Source organism: Piliocolobus tephrosceles, chromosome 16, assembly GCF_002776525.5.
Source record: "Piliocolobus tephrosceles isolate RC106 chromosome 16, ASM277652v3, whole genome shotgun sequence".
In the NCBI taxonomy this organism is placed as follows: Eukaryota; Metazoa; Chordata; class Mammalia; order Primates; family Cercopithecidae; genus Piliocolobus; species Piliocolobus tephrosceles.
Window position 1 is genome coordinate 35006448 of NC_045449.1, and position 21564 is coordinate 35028011.

Consider the following 21564-nt stretch of genomic DNA (forward strand, 5'->3'; position numbering starts at 1 on the left):
CTCAAAAAGGAGTTCAGGTTTTATGATGTAAGGAGGAAGCCTCTGGAGAATAAAAATAGGGGATGTTTATAATCTGATTTACACTTTACAAAATGACTTTGCTTGTTGTGTGGAGAAGGGTCTGAAAAGGGTCGAGGACAGGAGTTGTGAGACCAGGAACAGCCTATTACATTATCTTGTGTGAAATATGATGGCATTTTCTGGAGTTATAATAGTGGATAGAGGACTTACTCACAGGCCAGCAGCCTTTCTGACTGAGGTTTCCATCTTTCTTAGTTCTCTTAAGGATGTGCTATTCTCTTCTAGATGCATAGGAGGGAAGTTAATCCAGTCTTAGATCAGCAGGGCTGAGTTCTTTCTCAGAACCATAGTTGAAAAAGCCTAAATAGAGTTTTAGGAAAAGTAAGAAACTAAGAATTATGATTAAGTTTTGGCCTAAGCAACTTAGTAGCCAGTGGTATCATTTATTGAGAAGCAAATCAGAATAAGAAGCAGGTTGTGGGGCTTGGGAGGAGGGAAGGGCAGAAAGTTGGGTATTCTTTTTTAAACATGTTAAATTTGAGACACCTGCTAGATATCCTAGTAAAATGTCATAGACACACGAATGGTACACAAGTTTGTTTTGGTTTGTTTTGTTTTTTGAGACGGAGTCTCGCTCTGTCGCCCAGGCTGGAGTGCAGTGGCGCAATCTTGGCTCACTGCAAGCTCCGCCTCCCGGGTTTACGCCATTCTCCCGCCTCAGCCTCCTGAGTAGCTGGGACTACAGGCGCCCGCCACCTCGCCCAGCTAGTTTTTTGTATTTTTTTTAGTAGAGACGGGGTTTCACCGTGTTAGCCAGGATGGTCTTGATCTCCTGACCTCATGTTCCGCCCTTCTCGGCCTCCCAAAGTGCTGGGATTACAGGCTTGAGCCACCGTGCCCGGCCTACAAGTTTGAAACTCAGAGAGAGATCAATGCTGGATATAAACAGTTAGGAGTCAATAGTATTTTATATTATTTAAATCCAGAGGACTGAATAGGTCAAGTTTGGAGGGAGTTTCAATGGAGAAGCAAAATTTTGACTCTGTGGCACTTAAACATTTAAAGGTCTGATAAATAGGAGAGGCCAGCAAGGGAAGCTGAAAGAGCGGTCATTAAGGTAGGAGAAAAACTAGAAGAGATAATATGGCAAAAATCAAAAATAATGCATCTCAAGAAGTAGAGTGGTTACCCCTGTGTTAAATACCATTGAGAATTGTCAAGGCAAGAGGCCAAGTGGCCCTTTTAAGAACCATACCCATGGAGTAGTGTAGCAGAAGAGTGAATGAGGTCAGGGACCAGAGCGCAAATGCGCAACTTCTTTTTTTCTTTCTTTTTTTTTTTTTTTTTTGAGACGGAGTCTCGCTCTGTGGCCCAGGCTGGAGTGCAGTGGCCGGATCTCAGCTCACTGCAAGCTCCGCCTCCCGGGTTTACGCCATTCTCCTGCCTCAGCCTCCCAAGTAGCTGGGACTACAGACGCCGCCACTTGGCCCGGCTAGTTTTTTGTATTTTTTAGTAGAGACGGGGTTTCACTGGGTTAACCAGGATGGTCTCGATCTCCTGACCTCGTGATCCACCCGTCTCGGCCTCCCAAAGTGCTGGGATTACAGGCTTGAGCCACCGCGCCCGGCCTGCAACTTCTTTAAAAGAAGTTTCACAATGAAGTAGGTAGAAGCTGGAGGAGGTGTGGGGTCAATAGTTTCTTGTTGGCAGGGGTGTCCTTTTTTGTGTTCTCTTCAATTTTTTTCATCTGTGAATTAAACCCATTTTAAAATTGGGTTGAGTTGTTTATTTGTAGTTGACTTTAGGAGTTCTGTATATATTTTAAATATTAATCTTTTATCAATTATATGATTTGCAAATGTTTTCTCCCAGTGTGGGGGTTGCCTTTTCCCTCTGTGGATTGTGTCATTTGACATTTAAAGTTTTTAATTTGAAGAAGCACATTTTATGTGTTTTTCCTTTTGTTCCCTGTGCTTTTGGTGTCATAACCAAGAAAACATTGCCAAATCCATTGTCATGAAGCTTTCTCCTGTTTTCTTCCAAGAGTTTTAGTTCTTGCTTTTAATCTTACTTTTAGTCTTTCATCCATTAGGAATTAAATTTTGTTTATGGTGTCAGGGAAGGGTCTGACTTGCCCATGGATATCCAGTTTTCCCAGCACTATTTGTTGAAAAGATTTTTCTTTCCTCATTGAATGGTTTCAGCACCATTGTCTAAATCATTTGACCATATAGATGAGGGTCTGTTTCTAGGTTCTGTTTGTGTGTGTTGTTTATTAAAATTGGCTGTATTAATGTTTGATAGTGATGTGAATAATCCAGTAAAGATGGGTTGGCGAGGAAATAATTGCAAAATTTATAGAATTCTCTTTTTTTTTTTTTTTTTTTGAGACGGAGTCTAGCTCTGTCGCCCGTGCTGGAGTGCAGTGGCCGGATCTCAGCTCACTGCAAGCTCCGCCTCCCGGGTTTACGCCATTCTCCTGCCTCAGCCTCCCAAGTAGCTGGGACTACAGGCGCCGCCACCTCGCCCGGCTAGTTTTTTGTATTTTTTTTTTTTTTGGTAGAGACGGGGTTTCACCGTGTTAGCCAGGATGGTCTCGATCTCCTGACCTCGTGATCCGCCCGTCTCGGCCTCCCAAAGTGCTGGGATTACAGGCTTGAGCCACCGCGCCCGGCCTGAATTCTCTTAATATAAGGAAGACAATTTAATGGAATGAATAAAGGTTATGAATAGGCAATTAACATAAAAAATACAAATGTACAATAAAAATATGAAAAGATACTTGGCCTCACCTGCTATTCAAGGAAATGGTATATTAAACCAAATGGTATATTAAAACCAAAAGTACAGCTTTTTGAGTGAACTTTCTCAGAAAGCCTTTGTTACATATTTTGCAGATACAGTTGACCCTTGAACAGCACAGGCTTGTTCTGCTGTACAGGTCCACTTAATACTCAAATTGTTTTCAACCAGAGGAAGATTGAAAATACAATATCTGGGTGATGCCAAACCTGCATATAGGAAGGCCAACTTTCATATAGGCAGATTCTGCAGATCTTACGGTGGGACTTCAGTTGAGGATTTTGGTATATGCAGGGGTCCTGGAACCAACCCCCACGTATTCCAAGGGACAGCTGTCTCTTCCCCATTGCCACCTTTTTTTCCTGCTGATCACAGAGTTTTAAAATTTTATCTTAGACATCTGTATTAATAATATTCATGGCAATGGCATTGGGGGTCTTATTATTTTTATTTAGAAGGCTTTTTAACTCCCAAGTTAATAAAAACCCTTAATTTCTTCTGGTACTTTTTGTTTTCTAACTTTTTTGCATATAGGTCATTAATTCATGTGAAGTTAATTTTATATGATGCTGTGTGAGGTAAATGGAATGATGTTTTCCCCAAATGAATGAAACATGTTTTTTGAAATATGGTGCAATATGAAATCCATCCTTTATTATAGAGCAGATTCCCAAACATGGTTCTGTTTTTGAACTCAGAGGCTGAAATAAATGAAATTGCCAGTACTCAAGTTTTGGACATACAGAAACAGCAATTTGGTATTGTGTAACCCAGTATTTGTCATGTCCTCTACCAGACTAACACTTTTTTTTTAACTACTATAGTTTTATAGTTTTTAATACTATGATAGGATATGTTTATTCTGTTTTTGTTTTTCAAAATGTTATTGGTAGTTCTTGCACATTTAATCCTCCTCCAAAGTATTTTGACTGGAATTGCTTTACATTTAAAAACTAGTTTGGGGATGCTAGGCACTGTGGCTCATGCCTGTTAATCCCAGCACGATGGAATGCTGTTGGGGGAGGATGGCTTCTTGAGCCCAGGAGTTCAAGATCACATGGCAAGACCTTAATCTCTACAAAAATAAATTTTTTTGATAAGTCAGTCATGGTGGTATGTACCTGTAATCCCAGCTACTTGGGAGGCTGAGGTGGGAGGATTGCTTGAGGTCAGGAATTTGAGGTGCAGTGAGCCATGATAGTGCCACTACACTCCAATCTGGGCAAGAGTCTTTCTCTCTTAAAAAAAGAGGAGAGATTAATTTGGGCAATTGATATCTTTTCAGCATCAAAGCATTCATGTCTAGGAATGTGGTGCTTCTCCATTTATTCAGGTCATCTATTATATTCATATCCTTTTTTAGAATTTTCAGTTTTTTTCATGTAAGTTCTATATATGTCTTGTTAAATTCATTTCTCAACGTATTATATCTCAGGTGGCTATTGTGAGTGGAATCTCTTTTTCTCTCATAGTATTTTCTAATTGTTACTGACATAAGAGACAAAAATATTGATTTTTATGTTTATTCTGTATTCAACCAATGTGACAATTTTTTTTTTTTTGCGCGATGGGGGATGGAGTTTCACTCTTGTTGCCCAGGCTGGAGTGCAATGGCACAATCTCGGCTCAATGCAACCTCTGCCTCCTGGGTTCAAGTGAGTCTCCTTTGTCAGCCTCTTGAGTAGCTGAGATTACAGGCGCATCCCACCACTCCTGGCTAATTTTTGTATTTTTAGTAGAGACAGGGTTTCATCGTATTGATCAGGCTGATCTCGAACTCCTGACCTCAGGTGATCCTCCCATCCATCCAGCCTCCCAAAGTGCTGGAATTACAAGCATGAGCCACCGCACCTGGCCTGTTGAATTTGTTTTATTAACAGTTTTTCAATCAGTTATCTTGATTTTCTGAATATTTATATCATCAGCAGATAATCATAATTTGTTCATTCCTTTTCTGCTTACTTTTTGTATTGCATTGTCTAGGCAGCTACCTCAACAGTTTCCTAGTAACAGTGGTAGGATTTTTATAATTTTTCAACTTTATTTAGGAATTCCTTTAGTTTTTTTTCTCATTAAATTTGAGGTTTGCTATATTGGTATAAACTAAATGGTATATTAAAATTTCAATAGGTAGTTTTTTGTTTTTGTTTCTTTTTTTTTTTTTTGAGACAGAGTCTTGCTCCGTCACCCAGGCTGGGGTGCAGTGGCCATCTCGGCTCACTGCAAGCTCTGCCTCCTGGGTTCATGCTGTTCTCCTGCCTCAGCCTCCCAAGTAGCTGGAACTACAGGTGCCCGCCACCACGCCTGGCTAATTTTTTTGTATTTTTTAGTAGAGACTGGGTTTCACCATGTTAGCCAGGATGCTCTTGATTTTCTCACCTCATGATCTACCTGCCTCGGCCTCCCAAAGTGCTGGGATTACAGGCCTGTTTCTGTTGAGTTTAAAAAACCGTGTGCAATAGCTCACGCCTATAATCCCAGCACTTTGGGAGGCCGAGTCGGGCAGATGAATTGAGGCCAGGAGTTGGAGACCAGCCTGGCCAACATGGAGAAACCCCTTCTCTACTAAAAATACAAAAAAATTAGTTGGGCATTGTGGCACATGCCTGTAATCCCAGCTACTCAGGAGGCCAAGGCACGAGAATCGCTTGAACCCAGGAGGTGGAGGTTGCAGTGAGCCAAGATTGTGCCACCACACTCCAGCCTGGGTGACGAGTGAGACTGTCTCAAAAAAAAAAAAAAGAAGTTAAAAAGGTACATCCTTCTATTTCTAGTAACAACAACAATACCAATAATGGCTAACATTTACTAAGTGTTAACTGTGTGCCAGACATTATTCTAACTATTCTAAATCACATGCATTGACTCACTTAATCTTAACAAGAAGTCTAAGAGGTAAGGTAAGTCAATTTCATTCCCAGTTTACAGACGAGGAAACCAAGGCAGCAGGCATTGAATAATGTTGCTAGTTTCACATTGGTAATTGGCATAGCCAAAAACTTGAACCTCAGAGCCTATGCCCTTCACCCTAACACCAAACTGCCTCTTTTCTTACCACGAGAATTTCCTTTCTTTTTAAACTGAAGCTGTTTAGAATTATATCAAATGATGTTTTGACATTTGTCAAAATGATTTACTATTTTGTTCCATTACTTTTTTATCATAAAATAAATTATATTATTTTTCTAATGTTGCCCATTCTTAAAATACTGGAATGTATCCTATTTAGTTTGGGCCTATAATTAAAAAAAAAAACAACACTGCTATATTCAGTTTGCTAATATTTTACTTAGGATCCTTGACTACATAGTCATAAGTGAAATTGGTCTATTTCATTACATTATCCTTAATCCACTTTAGTTCTAATTCTGTGCTTGTTTTACAGATTGAATTCAGATGTTTTTGTTCTTTTCTATGCTATAAGATTATTTTAACTGTATATAGTTTGCTCCTATGCTATATTAAACTGTATGTCTGATAAATAGCATTCATAAAACTAGTATAATAACTCTTTCAGAGTTAGAACTTTAACAGCCTTTTAAATTTCTGTGCATTTATTGGTTTCCTCATATTTTTAATTTTTTAATTTTTAATTTTTGTGGGTACATTTTAGGTATATATATTTATAGGATATATGAGATATTTTGATACAGGCTTACAATGTATAATAATCATATCAGGGTAAATGGAGTATCCATCTCAAGCATTTATCCTTTGTGTTGAAACAATCCAATTGTACTCTTTTAGTTATTTTTAGAAGTACAATAAATTATGTAGACTGTAGTCACCCTGTTGTACTAACAAATACTAGATATTATTCATTCTATCTAAATACATTTTTGTACCCATTAACCGTCCCCCCAGTCACCCACTATACTCCCTAGCCTCTGGTAACCATTGCTTTATTATCTTGAGTTCAGTTGTTTTAATTTTTAGCCCCCACAAATAAGTGAGAATGTGTGAAGTTTGTCTTTCTGTGCCTGACTTATTTCACTTAACATAATGATTCCAGTTCCACCTAGGTTGTTGCAAATGACAGGATCTCATTCCTTTTTTATGACTGAATAGTATTCCATGTGTATATGTACCACATTTTCTTTTTTCTTCCTTTTTTTTTTTCCCGAGATGGAGTCTCACTCTGTTGCCCAGGCTGGAGTGCAGTGGCGCAATCTCGGTTCACTGCAACCTCTGCCTCCTGGGTTCAAGTGATTCTCCTGCCTCAGCCTCCCAAGTAGCTGGGACTACAGGCATGCGCCACCATATCCAGCTAAATTTTTTGTATTTTTTAGTAGAGATGGGATTTCATCATGTTGGTCAGGCTGGTCTCGAACTCCTGACCTCAGATGATCCACCTGCCGCGGGCTTCCAAAGTGCCAGGATTATGGGCGTGAGCTACCACGCCCAACCCACATTTTCTTTATCCATTTGTCTGTGGATCTTAGGTTGCTTCCAAACCATGGTTATTGTGAATAGTGCTGTAGTAAAACATGGGACTGCAGATATCTCTTTGATATACTAATTTGCTTTCTTTTGGGTATATAACCAGCAATGGGATTGCTGGATCATATAGTAGATCTATTTTTAGTTTTTTTGAGGAACCTCCAAACTGTTTTCTGTAGTGGTTTTACTAACTTGCATTCCTATCAATGGTGTATGAGAGTTGCCTTTTCTCTACATCCTCACCAGCATTTGTTATTGCCTGTGTTTTGAATAAAAGTCATTTTAACTAGGATGAGATGGTATCTTATTGTAGTTTTGATTTGCATTTCTCTGATGATCAGTGATGTTGAGCACTTTTTTCGTATGCCTGTTTGCTATTTGTATGTCTTCTTTTGAGAAATATCTATTCAGATTTTTTGCCCATTTTTAATCAGATTATTAAATTTTTTCCTGTAGAGTTGTTTTAGATCCTGGTCATTAATCTCTTGTCAGATGTGGTTTTCTCATACTTCTGCTGCTACCTAAGTCAGTTACTATAGTTTTTGAAGAAAAACTGATTATATTTGGGTCTTTAAATTTATTGATATACAGTCATTTATTCTGTTTTCTGAAATTTTTAAAACTTCTCGTGCATATGGGGTGTGAACTTCTTTTTCACTTATTTTATTGCTTACTTGTGGTTTTTTTTTTTTTCTCCTTTGATTTGACCTGCTCAAGGGATTTGCTAATTTTGTTCATTTCCTCAAAGACTATGTTCTTAGATTTATTTCATACATTCTCTTTTACCATTTCATTACATTTCTGCTTTTGTCTTTGTTAATACTTTTTTTGAGACAGTGTCTCACTCTGTCTGCCAGGCTGGAGTACAGTGGCGCGATCTTGGCTCACTGCAACCTCCATCTCCTGGGTTTAAGCAATTCTCTTGCCTCAGCCTCCCGAATAGCTGGGATTACAGGTGTGTGCCACCATGACTGGCTAATTTTTGCCTTTTTAGTAGAGCCAGGGTTTCACCATGCTGGCCAGGCTGGTCTCAAACTCCTGACCTCAGGTAATCCACCCACTTTGGCCTCCCAAAGTGCTGGGATTACTGGCATGAGCCACTGCGCCCGGCCTATTAACGCTTTTTTCCTTAACTGATAATTCGTTTATCCTTTTAGTGGAGAAACTGGTCATCATTTTTCCTAAGTCTAGAACATTTATCTAAGTCTAAGAACATTTTCATTAACCCTCTCCCTAGAGCTCCAAACCCAAACCCAAAGAGTCATTCCCCATCTTCCCCTCCTCCTATCTTTTGGTAACCACTAATCTACTTATTCTCTATGGATTTTTCTTCTTCTGGGTTTTTTTTGAGATGGAGTCTCGCTCTGTCGCCCAGGCTGGAGTGCAGTGGCACAATCTTGGCTCACTGCAAGCTCCGCCTTCTGGGTTCACACCATTCTCCTGCCTCAGCCTCCCGAGGAGCTGGGACTACAGGTGTGCACCACCACGTCCAGCTAATTTTTGTATTTTTAGTAGAGACGAGGTTTCACCATGTTGGCCAGGATGGTCTTGATCTCTTGACCTCATGCTCTGCCCACCTCAGCCTCCCAAAGTGCTGGGATTACAGATGTGAGCCACCGCGCCCAGCCTGGACTTTTCATATAAATAGACTCATACTATATGAGGTCTTATGTCTGGCTTATTTCACTTAACACAGCCCTTTCAAGGTTCATCCATATTGTGACATATATTTATTCCTTTTTATGGCTGCATGATATTTTATTGTATGGCTGTACCACATACTATTTATCCACTCTTTAGTTGATGGATATTTGGGTTGTTTCTACTTTTTGGCCATTATCAGTAGTGCTGCTATGAACATTCATGTACAGGTTTTTGTTTGGACATATGGTTTTGTTTGAGTATATACTTAGAAGTGGAATTAATGGGTTACATGGCAACTGTGTTTAACTTTTTGAGGAACTATCAGTGCCAGAATATTTTCCAAAGTAGCTGCATCATTTTATATTCCCAGCAACAGTATATGAGGGCTCCAGGTTTTCCACACCATTGGCAGCACTTGTTACTGTCCCTCTTTTTTTCTTTGCCCATTGCATTGTCTTGGCATCCTTGTCAAAAATCAGTGGACCATAAATGTAAGGGTTTGTTTCTAGACTCTCAGTTCTGTTTTGATGATATATATGTGTATATGGCAGTACCACATAGTCTTGATTACTGTAGTTACAGTAACTTTTGAAATCAGAAGTGAGTGTTCCATTTAAGATTATTTTGGGTATTGTGGGTCTCTTACATTTTCAGATAGATTTTAGGATTAGCTTGTCAGTTTCTGCAAAAAAAAAAAAAAAAGAAACAGCTATGATTTTTATAGAAATTGTGTTGAATCTGTAGATCAATTTTAAGAATATTGCTTTGTTAACAGTATTAAGTGTTCCAATCAGTGATGAACATAGGATGTCTTTGCTGTTGTCTCTGTTTTCTTTCAACAATGTGTGGTGGTTTTCAGTGAACAAGTCTCACATTTCTTTTGTTAAATAAATTCCTAAGTATTTTAATTGTATTTTATGCTATTAAAAATGAAATTGTTTTCTTAACTTCATTCTCACATTGTCTGCTAGTGCAGAGAAATACAGTAAGTTATTTTGTCTTATATCCTGCAACCTTGCTAAACCTGTTTATTATCTGTTAATGAATTTCTTCTGCTTTTTTTTAATTCTTTTTTACAATTTTATTTTTGTTCTTTTTTAAAAATTTATTTTTAAAAGAGATATATTTAACTTACAGATTTGCAGGCTGAATTCAAGGGCAGGTCCCTGCCTTCTGGCAATAGCATTCTTGCTTACTTATTTTTATTGTTTTCCTGGCTTTTGAATCTATGCATATTAGGTCATATAGTCCCTTTTTTTGCTAATTAATTCATTTTAAGGCTATACATTTTCTTTTCACTACTGGTTTGGCGACAGACATTTTGATTTGAAGTACCATGATTGTAATTTGTTTCTAACTCAGCATTGATTTTCTTTTTAATCCAATAATACTTAACAATTTCCAAATGTTTGATGGGTTATATTTTTGTTAATAGTTTAACTGCATTGAAATTTGTATGATTTTTCTTATGGAGCTCACAAATAATCTTTTAAGTAGTCTTTTAAGTTAAGATTTTACAGGCTGGGTGTGGTTGGCTCACGCCTGTAATCCCAGCACTTTGGGAGGCTGAGGCAGGTGGATCACCTGAAGTCAGGTGTTCGAGACCAGCCTGGCCAACATGACAAAACCCTGTCTCTGCTAAAAATACAAAAATTAGCTGGGCATGGTGAGGGTGCCTGTAATCTCAGCTACTTGGGAGGCTGAGGCAGGAGAATTGCTTGAACCCAGGAGGTGGAGGTTGTAGTGAGCCAAGATTGCTCCATTGCACTCCAGCCTGGGCAACAAGAGCAAGACTCCGTCTGAAAAAACAAAGATTCTGCTCCACAAGCAACAAGATGGGAATGTTTTATAACCAGTTGGGGCTACAGAATGTTTTTTATTTTTAGACAGTAGAGAGAACAGCTTCCATGCAAGGTAAGATCAAAACATTTTCTGATGGACTAAATAGTAAGTTTTATGCTGTTGTATGCTATTCAGAGGTGTTCTTAAATGTCTTTGCAGCCACAAATAAGAAGAGTAATTCACCCAAGCCAGCTCGATCCAGTGTAGCAGGTAGTCTATCACTTCGAAGAGCAGTGGATCCTGGAGAGAGTAGTCGTTCAAAGGGAGACTGTCAGACTCTGTCTGAAGGTAAATTTGAGGGATTCAGAATGTACTTTTAGTGGGATAGATATTTATTACCTGAAATTGATGTTATCATGGAGCTTTAGATCTTGAAGGGTACCAAAAATGCTAACGTTGGATTTGAAAGTTTCTGTTTTTGAAACAGGGTCTCACTTTGTCACCCAGGCTGGAGAGCAGTGGTGCGATCTTGGCTCACCGTGGCTTCGACCGGTGGTTTAAGCGATCCTTCTGCCTCAGCCCCACCAAGTAGCTGGGACTACAGATGTGCACCACTATGCCTGGCTAATTTTTGTATTTTTTGTAGAGACAGGTTGCCCCGGCTGGTCTTAAACTCCTGAGCTCAAGCAATCCTCCTACCTCAACCTCCCAAAGTGCTAGGATTACAGGAATGAGCCCCACCGCACCTGGCCCGAAAGTTTCTTGATCTCACAACAGAACAGACCCTTAACAAAATACAGCCATTAGACTATGTATTCTAAACTCCTTGATTTTATTTTTTTTAAATTTTTGTTGCACAGACACATGCAGCCATACCTAGCTTTTTTTTTTTGCCAAGACGGGGTTTCGCTACATTGCCCAGGCTAGTCTTGAACTTCTGAGCTCAAACAGTCTTCCTGTCTCAGCCTGCTAAAGTGTAAAATTATAGGTGTGAGCCACAACACTTGGCCTGGACTCCTTAATTTTAAATGCCTGGCATAAAAAAAAAATGGGATATGTTTCAAAATTATTTTTGAAGTGTTTTTTTCTTTTTTGAGATGGAGTTTTTTGCTCTTGTTGCCTAGGCTGGAGTGCAATGGTACAATCTTGGCTCACCACAACCTCCGCCCCCCGTGTTCAAGTGATTCTCCTGCCTCGGTCTCCCGAATAACTGGGACTACAAGTGCACGCCACCACGCCCAGCTAATTTTTGTATTTTTAGTAGAGACGGGGTTTCACCATGTTGGCCAGGCTGACCTTGAACTCCTGACCTCAGGTGATCCATCCGCCTTGGCCTCCCAGAGTGCCAGGATTACTGGCATGAGCCACCATGCCTGGCCTATTTTTGAAGTTTTTACGTAGTTTTAAAATTATATATATAGTGAGATTTTCTAATATAACTGAGAGAGACCTTCCATGTTTATTTGCCTTCTTTCTGATTATCCCTCCTTTTTTTTTTTTTTTGAGTCTTGCTCTGTTGTCCAGGCTGGAGTGTAGCACAATCTCGGCTCACTGCAACCTCTGCCTCCCAGGTTCAAGTAATCCTCGTGTCTCAGCCTCCCAAGTAGCTGAGATTACAGGCGCACACCACCATACCCAGCTAATTTTTATATTCCCTCTTCCTTTTTTTGAAGGCTCCCCAGGAAGCTCTCAGTCTGGGAGCAGGCACAGTTCTCCCCGAGCCTTGATACGTGGCAGTATCGGTGATATTCTGCCAAAAACTGAAGACTGGCAGTATAAAGCTTTGGATTCAGATACTTTTGTGGTTGCAGTTTTCAGTGGCTTGCCTGCTGTTGAGAAAAGGAGAAAAATGGTCACCTTGGGGTAAATTAAGTTGTTTTGTATATGTAATGGTATAATAGCTAATAGCTTTGTTTGGAACTTTAAGTTTGCATCATGATGAACAAATTAATTTCTACCTTGTTAATTTTTTAGTGGACAGAAAATACATGTATTGCACTAAATTTTCACTTTTTTTTTTTTTTTTTTTTTTTTTTTTGTTAAACAGAGCCTCGCTCTGTCACCCAGGCTGGAGTGCAGTGCTGTGATCTCAGCTCACTGCAACCTCTGCCTCCCAGGTTTAAGCAATTCTCCTGCATCGGCCTCCCAAGTAGCTGGGATTACAGGTGCCCACCACCACACCTTGCTAATTTTTGCACTTTTAGTAGAGACAAAGTTTCGCCACGTTGGCCAGGCTGGTCTTGAACTCCTGAGACCTCAAGTGATATGCCCACCATGGCCTCCCAGAGTGTTGGAATTACAGGCGTGAGCCACTGCACCTGCCCTAAATTTTAACTTTTTAAAGTATCAGAGATTTTACTTTTTTTTATTGGGATGAGATAGTACTTTTTTTTAATGAGATGAGATAGTACTGGAAGTTTAGTTTAGATATGTTGGAGCTCATTTTCAGAGTTAGAGCTCATTTTCACAATGATACGTAACCTTATCTGAACTCTGCCTTGTAAATTTGTGTGTGGTGGGGGGAAGGTTGTCAGCTTTTTTTGGTTTTTAGTTTTTTTTCCAGTCCTACACTTGTCAAAAATGTTAGTGTTGGGCTATATTACATGTCACAGGCATTTATATATATTTTGTATGAAACAAAGCACTTACAGCAACTTTAACACTGCTTTTCTGCTTTTATCTCACCTTTCTTCTCTTCTCTTATCAAAGTATCCTCAAAACTTATAGTTGGAATTTTCCAAAAGGATATATAGTAGTTAACACCTTTATCTCTCCCCTAGGAGACATAAACTCAAATCCCATGCATGGCAATTAAACTTCCATCTATTCAAAAGATAGAGTGATTATGGATGTTGGCTATGGATGTGACAGATCATGAGCCATTAATATCCATCTGCTTATCTATTTTATGGATATTAAACCTATTTCTAAATTTAAACAATGAAATAGTTCTATTTTGGAGACTCTGAAAAGAATTTTACCTCAATTAGAGAAAGATTAACACCCTTTAAGTTTACTTAATTTTATGTAGTCAAGGTGTCTGGCTCATTACCAAAACTACAAGATTGGCTGGTGGTTTAGCTTTCCTTTGCGGCTCAAGTTTCAGTAGTAGAAAGATGTTAAAATCACTGGAGATTATCTTTTCTTCCCTACCTACTACCTAGCCTGATGTTTTATACATTTTTTCAAATTAAAGCTGCAACTAGCTTCTATATTGTATTTGCTATGGAGATATTTTTATCTGCCTTTAGTCATCACAGTTAAATATACATGAACTTAGTTTTTTTTTCGAGAGTGTAAAATCCTGTACAAGTGTCTACAGCTCTTAGCCATGATCCTCATTTTGCAGTTGATTTTATCTACCAGCCTGGTTCATGTAGATGCTGTCCAGCTCATGTCTTTTTTTCCCTGCCTGATTTAAAGTAGTGTAAGCAAAAAGTTTAAATACTAATGAAAGGCTGGGCACAGTGGCACACACCTATAATCCCAGCACTTTTGGAGGCTGAGGTGGGAGGATTGCCTGAGCCCAGAAATTTGAGAACAGCCTTGGCAACATAGCAAGACCTTGCCTCTGTTTATTTTTAAAATAAAAATAAATATTAAATACTAATGATAAGTGTTTCATAATGAAAGGAAAAAAGAATAAGTGAAAAGTTTCCCATCCTTGTCTCCTACAACCTAGTTTTCCAACCCCCTGCCCCACACACATTCATGCTGTTCTTAATTTTTCATGTATGCTGTGTCTTCTCAGTTTTTGTGTATATTTAAGGAACTGTGACTATGTAGCTTTTTTAATACAAAATGTGTACTTTGATTTCTCATTCAATAATAGCTCTCAGGCCAGGCACCGTGGCTCACACCTGTAACCCCAGCACTTTGGGAGGCTGAGGTGGTCAGATTACTTGAGGTCAGGAGTTTGAGACCAGCCTGGCCATCATGGTAAAACACTGTCTCTACTAAAAACAAAGTACAAAAATTGTCGGCGTCATGCTGGACACCTGTAATCCCAGCTACTTGCGAGGCTGAGGCAGGAGAATCACTTGAGCCCAGGAGGCAGAGGTTGCAGTGAGCTGAGATCATATCACTACACGCTAGCCTGGGTGACCGACTGAGACTCCATCTCAAATAATAGTAATAATAATATATCTTAAAAGTCTTTCCCTCTGGGCCGGGCGCGGTGGCTCACGCCTGTAATCCCAGCACTTTGGGAGGCCGAGACGGGCGGATCACGAGGTCAGGAAATCGAGACCATCCTGGCTAACACGGTGAAACCCTGTCTCTACTAAAAATACAAAAAACTAGCCGGGCGAGGTGGCGGGCGCCTGTAGTCCCAGCTACTCCGGAGGCTGAGGCAGGAGAATGGCGTAAACCCGGAAGGCGGAGCTTGCAGTGAGCTGAGATCCGGCCACTGTACTCCAGCCCGGGTGACAGAGCAAGACTCTGCCTCAAAAAAAAAAAAAAAAAAAAAAAAAGTCTTTCCCTCTTAGAACATATTATTTAAAACTTCTATTTATAAGTTAAAATTTTATTGAGCTAATTATAGGTTCACATGCAGTTGTAAGAAATAATGCAGAGACATCTTGTGTACTTCTCTCCCCTAATAACATTTTGCAAAACTGTAGTACAATATCACAACCAGGATACCAACATTGATATAATCCACCATTTCATAACTTTTTTTGTGAATATTTAGTGAAATTTTAAAATTTTATTTTATTTTATTTTATTTTATTTTATTTTTTTTGAGACGGAGTCTTGCTCTGCCGCCCAGGCTGGAGTGCAGTGGCCGGATCTCAGCTCACTGCAAGCTCCGCCTCCCGGGTTCACGCCATTCTCCTGTCTCAGCCTCCCGAGTAGCTGGGACTACAGGCGCCCGCTTCGTCGCCCGGCTAGTTTTTTGTATTTTCTATTAGAGATGGGGTTTCACCGTATTAGCCAGCGTGGTCTCGATCTCCTGACCTCGTGATCTGCCCGTCTCGGCCTCCCAAAGTGCTGGGATTACAGGCTTGAGCCACCACGCCCGGCCCTATTTTATTTTTTATTTATTTTTTTTGAGACAGAGTCTTGCTCTGTTGCCCAGGCTGCAGTGCAGCAGTGCAATCTCGGCTCACTGCAACCTCTGCCTCCTGGGTTCAAGCAGTTCTCTGCTTCAGCCTCCCGAGTAGCTGGGATTACAGGTGCCCACCACCACACCTGGCTAATTTTTGTATTTTTAGTAGAGACAGAGCTTCACCATCTTGTCCAGGCTGATCTTGAACTCCTACCTCAGGTGATCCACCCGCCTTGGCCTCCCAGGGTGCTGGGATTACAGGCATGAGCCACTGCGCCTGGCCCTTAGTGAAATATTTTAGGATAAAATTTGAAATTTATTATTAAACACGAGAGCACGTACCCTACTTAGTTTGGTGCTCAGTTCAAAAAGAAAATATAGATTATTGTGTCACTTACTAGTTACATAAAAATACCAACTTGTTTTCTTCTTTGAGGGCTAATGCTAAAGGAGGTCATCTGGAAGGACTGCAGATGACTGATTTGGAAAATAATTCTGAAACTGGAGAGTTACAGCCTATACTACCTGAAGGAGCTTCAGCTGCCCCTGAAGAAGGTAAGGAATGATAAACTTATAAGTAAGCAGGAAGTGAGAATTCTGTCCCTTTTTTGGTGATGGGTGGTGGTGGTGGTGGTGGTGGTGGTGGTGGTGGTGGTGGTGGTAGTGATGGGGATAGGGAGTGGTTGGTTTAATGGAAACATTACTGAGATCTGCTATTCGACCTGCTTGATCTGAACACAACATTCCTTGTGCTACTGAATTTGATTTGCTAAGATGTTAAATACAGAGGAAGGCAAAATGAATAAGTTACTACATAAAAGGACAGGCCTTACTAGAACAGGCATTTGTATGGGGAAAATATCTGCATATAGTTCATCTGTTCAGTCAATAAATATATTAAGGCACCTACATACCATGCATTGAATTTTTGCTAGATTTATTAATACAAAGTTGAATTAGATATATTCACAATCTAATGGGGAAGATGTGCCCCAGAACGACTAATTAGAATAGTAAATGTTAAGTATTTTTCAGTCAGTCTTAGTGTCTGCAGATTGCTTTTTTTCTTCTTAAAGAAGCATTCCAGGTTTTGACCATTTTTTAAATCCCGTATGATGACTGACTTCAGCTTGTTCTCAGATATACTTTCTAGTGTTTCCTTTGAATGTTCTTCCAAGTTCATTATTGTTTATCTAAAAGCATAGAAGACATTTTGCAATTTGGGGCAACAGAGGTGCTTGGAACAAGGCTATGTGTATTGCCCTTGCTGTGTCCTTTATAAATTGGTAGAAAAGAATGTCAACTCTCTTAATGATATTTGGCCTTGTAATTTTTTCATTTCTTAGTGAAACTCTGCCACCTTCCACCTCTGCACTCATTTGAATTTCAATGATTGATGAATTGTAGCTCAAAGCATACGTACAGGTGCCAGCATCTACTCAGCTGCCCTAAGAAGAGGGTGTGTGGGTGGTGGCATTTTCAGGTTTCTCAGTTAAAGAACACTAAACATTTTGGTTTTCTTATTTGGTGCTCCTGTAGTGGGCAGCATTATTTCAGTAGAAGAGATTAAATAGAAAAGATTTTTGTAAATGATGTGTTTATTGTTAAAACATCAAGAAAGAAATACTATGATTGATGATCTTTATAGAACAGGCCTGTGGGGAATAACTTTCTGTTGTTTTTTGTTTTTTGTTTCCCCCAAGACAGAGTCTAGCTCTGTCACACAGGCTGGAGTACAGTGGCGCAATCTTGGCTCACTGCAACCTCCGACTCCCGGGTTCAAGTGATTCTCCTTCCTCAGCCTCTGTGTAGCGGGAATTACAGGCGCCTGCCAACACGCCTGGCTAAGTTTTGTATTTTTAGTAAGAGACGGTATTTCACTATGTTGGCCAGGCTGGTCTCAAACTCCTGACCTCATGATCCACTCGCCTCGGCCTCCCAAAGTGCTGGGATTACAGGCGTGAGCCACCGCGCCCGACCGGGGAATACTATGTGTCTCCATACATACTGGATTGTAGTAGCTTAAATTACTACAGAATATACTGGAATTACATTTTTCTTCCACCAAGCGCAGTGGCTCATGCCTGTAATCCCAGTACTTTGGGAGGCTGAGGCAGGCAGATTACTTGAAGTCGGGAGTTCGAGACCAGCCTGGCAAAAATAGTGACACCTCATCTCTACTACATATACAAAAATTAGCCAGGTGTGGTAGCAAACACCTGTAATCCCAGCTACTCTGGTGGCTGAGTCAGGAGAATTGCTTGAACCAGGAGGCAGAGGTTGCAGTGAGCCAAGATCACGCCACTGCACTCCAGCCTGGATGACAGAGTGAGACTCTATCTCAAATGACAATAATAAGCTCATTTTTTTCATGCAACATTTATGAAATGCTTCTAATTTACTGGATGTTGTATTTGATGCCAGTGATAAAATTCCTGAACTTACTATCTAGTTCAGACTTTCTCCACCTTGGCACCAATTGCCATTTAGGCCACGTAATTCTTTATTTTACAGGGGCTGTTCTCTGCATTGTGGAATGTTTAGCAGCATCCTCAGCTTTTAACTGCTAGATACCAGTAGTGTTTCCTTCCTGTTACAACAACCAAAAATGTCTCCAGACATTGCCAAATTTTTCCTGGAAGGCAAAATCATCCCCAGTCATGAACCAATAGTTGAACTAAATAATTCTCAACCAGAGGTGACCACTCCTTGAGAATCACTTGCCAGAGTGGGCCACAGTTACTAATAGAAATAAGTTGTAGCTCTCAGGTATGCTAGTATGTGTGGTGGTAGTGGTAGGAGGGTGGCAAGGAGAGCAGTTGAAAACCAGTTGTTGGGTGTGGGAGGAGACTAATAGCCAGTTATAATTTAGGGTGATGAGTGCTGTGATAAGGAGTATAGGCAGCTCAAAAATGAGATATGTAATAAAAATAATAGATAATACTAAGTTCTTAATATGTTAAAGACTTTACCAGTATTGTTATTCTCAGAATAACTCTACATGGTAGTTGCTTTTGTTAACCTAGTCTTACAGGTGAGTGAGTAAGGTGAGTAACCTTACTCAAAGTCACAGGGTTATAAATTGAAAGGCTGGGGCCGGGCGCAGTGGCTCATGCCTGTAATCCCAGCACTTTGGGAGGCTGAGGAGGGTGGGTCACCTGAGGTCAGAAGTTCAAGGCCAGCCTGGTCAACATGGTGAAACCCTGTCTCTACTAAATATACAAAAATTAGCCGGGCGTGGTGGCAGTCGCCTGTAATCCCAGCTACTCGGGAGGCTGAGGCAGGAGAATCGCTTGATCCCGGGAGGCGGAGGTTGCAGTGAGCCGAGATCGCACCATTGTGCTCCAGCCTGGGTAACAAGAGCGAAACTTTGTCTCGAAAAAAAGAAAAGAAATTGGAAGGCTGAGCACGTTGGCTCATGCCTGCAAATCCCAGCACTTTGGGAAGGCCGATCACCTGAGGTCAGGAGTTTGAGACTAGCCTGGCCAACATGGTGAAACTCCATCTCTACTAAAAATAGAAAAATCAGCCGGGCATGGTGGCGCACTCCTATAATCCCAGCTACTTGAGAAGCTGAGGCAGGAGAATCACTTGAACCCGGGAGGCGGAGGTTGCAGTGAGCCAAGATTGTGACCATTGCACTTCAGCCTGGGCAACAGAGCGAGACTCTATCTCAAAATAAAAAAAGAAAAAGAAATTGGAAGAGCTAGAATTTGAACCTAGAGCCAGTGCTCTTTTTTTTTTTTTCTTTTTTTTTTGAGACGGAGTCTTGCTCTGTCACCCAGGCTGGAGTGCAGTGGCCGGATCTCAGCTCACTGCAAGCTCCGCCTCCCGGGTTCACACCATTCTCCTGCCTCAGCCTCCCAAGTAGCTGGGACTACAGGCGCCGCCATCTCACCCAGCTAGTTTTTTTTTTTTTTTTTGTATTTTTTAGTAGAGATGGGGTTTCACCATGTAGGCCAGGATGGTCTCGATCTCCTGACCTCATGATCCACCCGTCTCGGCCTCCCAAAGTGCTGGGATTACAGGCTTGAGCCACCGCGCCCGGCCGAGCCAGTGCTCTTAACTGTCGTCTCTCACCTAGTCCCTAATTCACCCTTGGAAAGATAATCCTAAGGGATGAGTAGAAGTTAGCCAGATGAAGACTGGTGAAAGAGACACCAGAAGGAAGACAGAGGCCAGATCGTGAAGAGTTATGTGGAATATCCCAGCTAGAATTTGAACTTTGTCATTTTAATAGGATCTAAGTTAGAAGTGACACTTTAACATTTCTACTGTAGCTGCATTGTGGAGAATGGATTTGGGGGTGGGAATAGCGTATGTGGAACTAGGGGCAGGAAAATTGGTAAGAAGCATGGTTAATTTAAGTGAAATGATTTGGACTTATTTTTAATTTTTTATAGAGACTTGGTCTTGCTCTGTTGCTCAGACTGGTCTTAAACTCCTGGGCTCAAATGATCCTTCTGCCTCAGCTTCCCAGAGTGCTGGGTTACACGTATAAGCCACCACACCTGGCCGATTTGGACTTAATTTCAGCCTCCAATTTATCAATATACATTATCTCAGCACTAATTTTTATATATAAAATGGCTGGTCAGCACAGAAAACACCGGAACTTTTTGACACCAGTTTCATTTCTTACTTAAAGCTAATTGACAGCTTGTCCTAAACTGAAGAAAGGCATAGTGAAGATCAGTACATTTTCCAAGTCTTTGAAAGAATGGAGTTATTCATATGGGATTTAGAGTTAAGTGATCAGTGTTACTCAGTAACACATTTTATCTTCATATATGGGGTGTTGTGCTATAAAGCACCTAGAACGCAATAAGAGAAGTTGCTGTGAATGTGCAACGGTGACACAGAAGTACACCCTTGTAATTTGTTGGTATCTGAACAGCTTGTTTACCTCCAGAGTCCCAGGATAGACTAAGGAGGAGACTAACTGATGAGGCTGAGAGAAGGTAGTACAGGAGACAACGGAAGCCCTGTGCCTCCTGTAATCAGCTTTGTTTCTCGAGGAGAATGTGGCCTTGCTCACTGTTGCCAGTATTATTCTATCATCAGCAAGAGCAAGTTCTCAGGAAACCCTTATATACCTATAAGCTTTAGTAGACAGTTGAATGGGTTTGTCTTGTATCCATGCTTAGGAAAAACAAGACTCTTTATTTTAGCCAAATACAAAAAGAAGAGATTCTGTGTCAGATCACTGTGGGGTTCTCTCTCTCTCAGAGAAGGTTGTCTGAAGGACTTTAAGCCATTGTTTGTGGTACTGGCTGGGAATTTGGGACTCCTAAAGTGTCTCTTAACTGCTCTTAAGCATCAGTTTAAAAATAACTTTTTTCTTAGATACAAACATAAATAGGCCTTTTCCTTTTTACTGGAACCATATGGGACAACCTTTGGTTGTGTTAGTCTTTGGTTTAATGACCTGGTGCTGAAAAGGTTGACTTATTTTTTCTTTCAATTGATAACCTGCACAACTGTAGGTAGGCCAGTTTATTTCTTGTTCTTTGTAAAACTGAAGGCTTTGCTCTCTCAGTTCTTGCTGAAGTAGCACAAACCCCCTTCAGTTAAATCAGGGGTACTCAAAATACCATCCAGGGAAAAGCCTTGGCATGCCTGTTAAAAACCTTGCTTGTGGCCTCTTTAAGAGGAATACAAAGTCTGATGGTCTGCCACTGCTGATCATTTAGGGTAATGATTAAGATACCTTTAACAAAATTCATCAAAAAATTAACTGACTTCAACAAAAAGGGAAATTAACTCTTTTATATTAACTAGTCTCTCAATAATAAGAAGGTACACCTAACTGTGGTTAGAGCAGT

The 21564-nt window shown here is 40.4% G+C and overlaps 1 protein-coding gene across 4 annotated transcripts in view; it reads left to right on the plus strand.

The window, feature by feature from the left end:
* TRIM37 (tripartite motif containing 37) overlaps window positions 1-21564 on the plus strand; it is a 129764-nt gene that overhangs the window by 82308 nt on the left and 25892 nt on the right. For all 4 annotated transcript variants that reach the window (XM_026456738.1, XM_023204629.2, XM_023204630.2 and 1 more), the window contains 3 exons: window positions 10909-11037; window positions 12363-12552; window positions 16176-16294. In XM_026456738.1, coding sequence (XP_026312523.1) covers window positions 10909-11037; window positions 12363-12552; window positions 16176-16294 — 438 coding nt within the window. The remainder of the gene's footprint in view (window positions 1-10908; window positions 11038-12362; window positions 12553-16175; window positions 16295-21564) is intronic.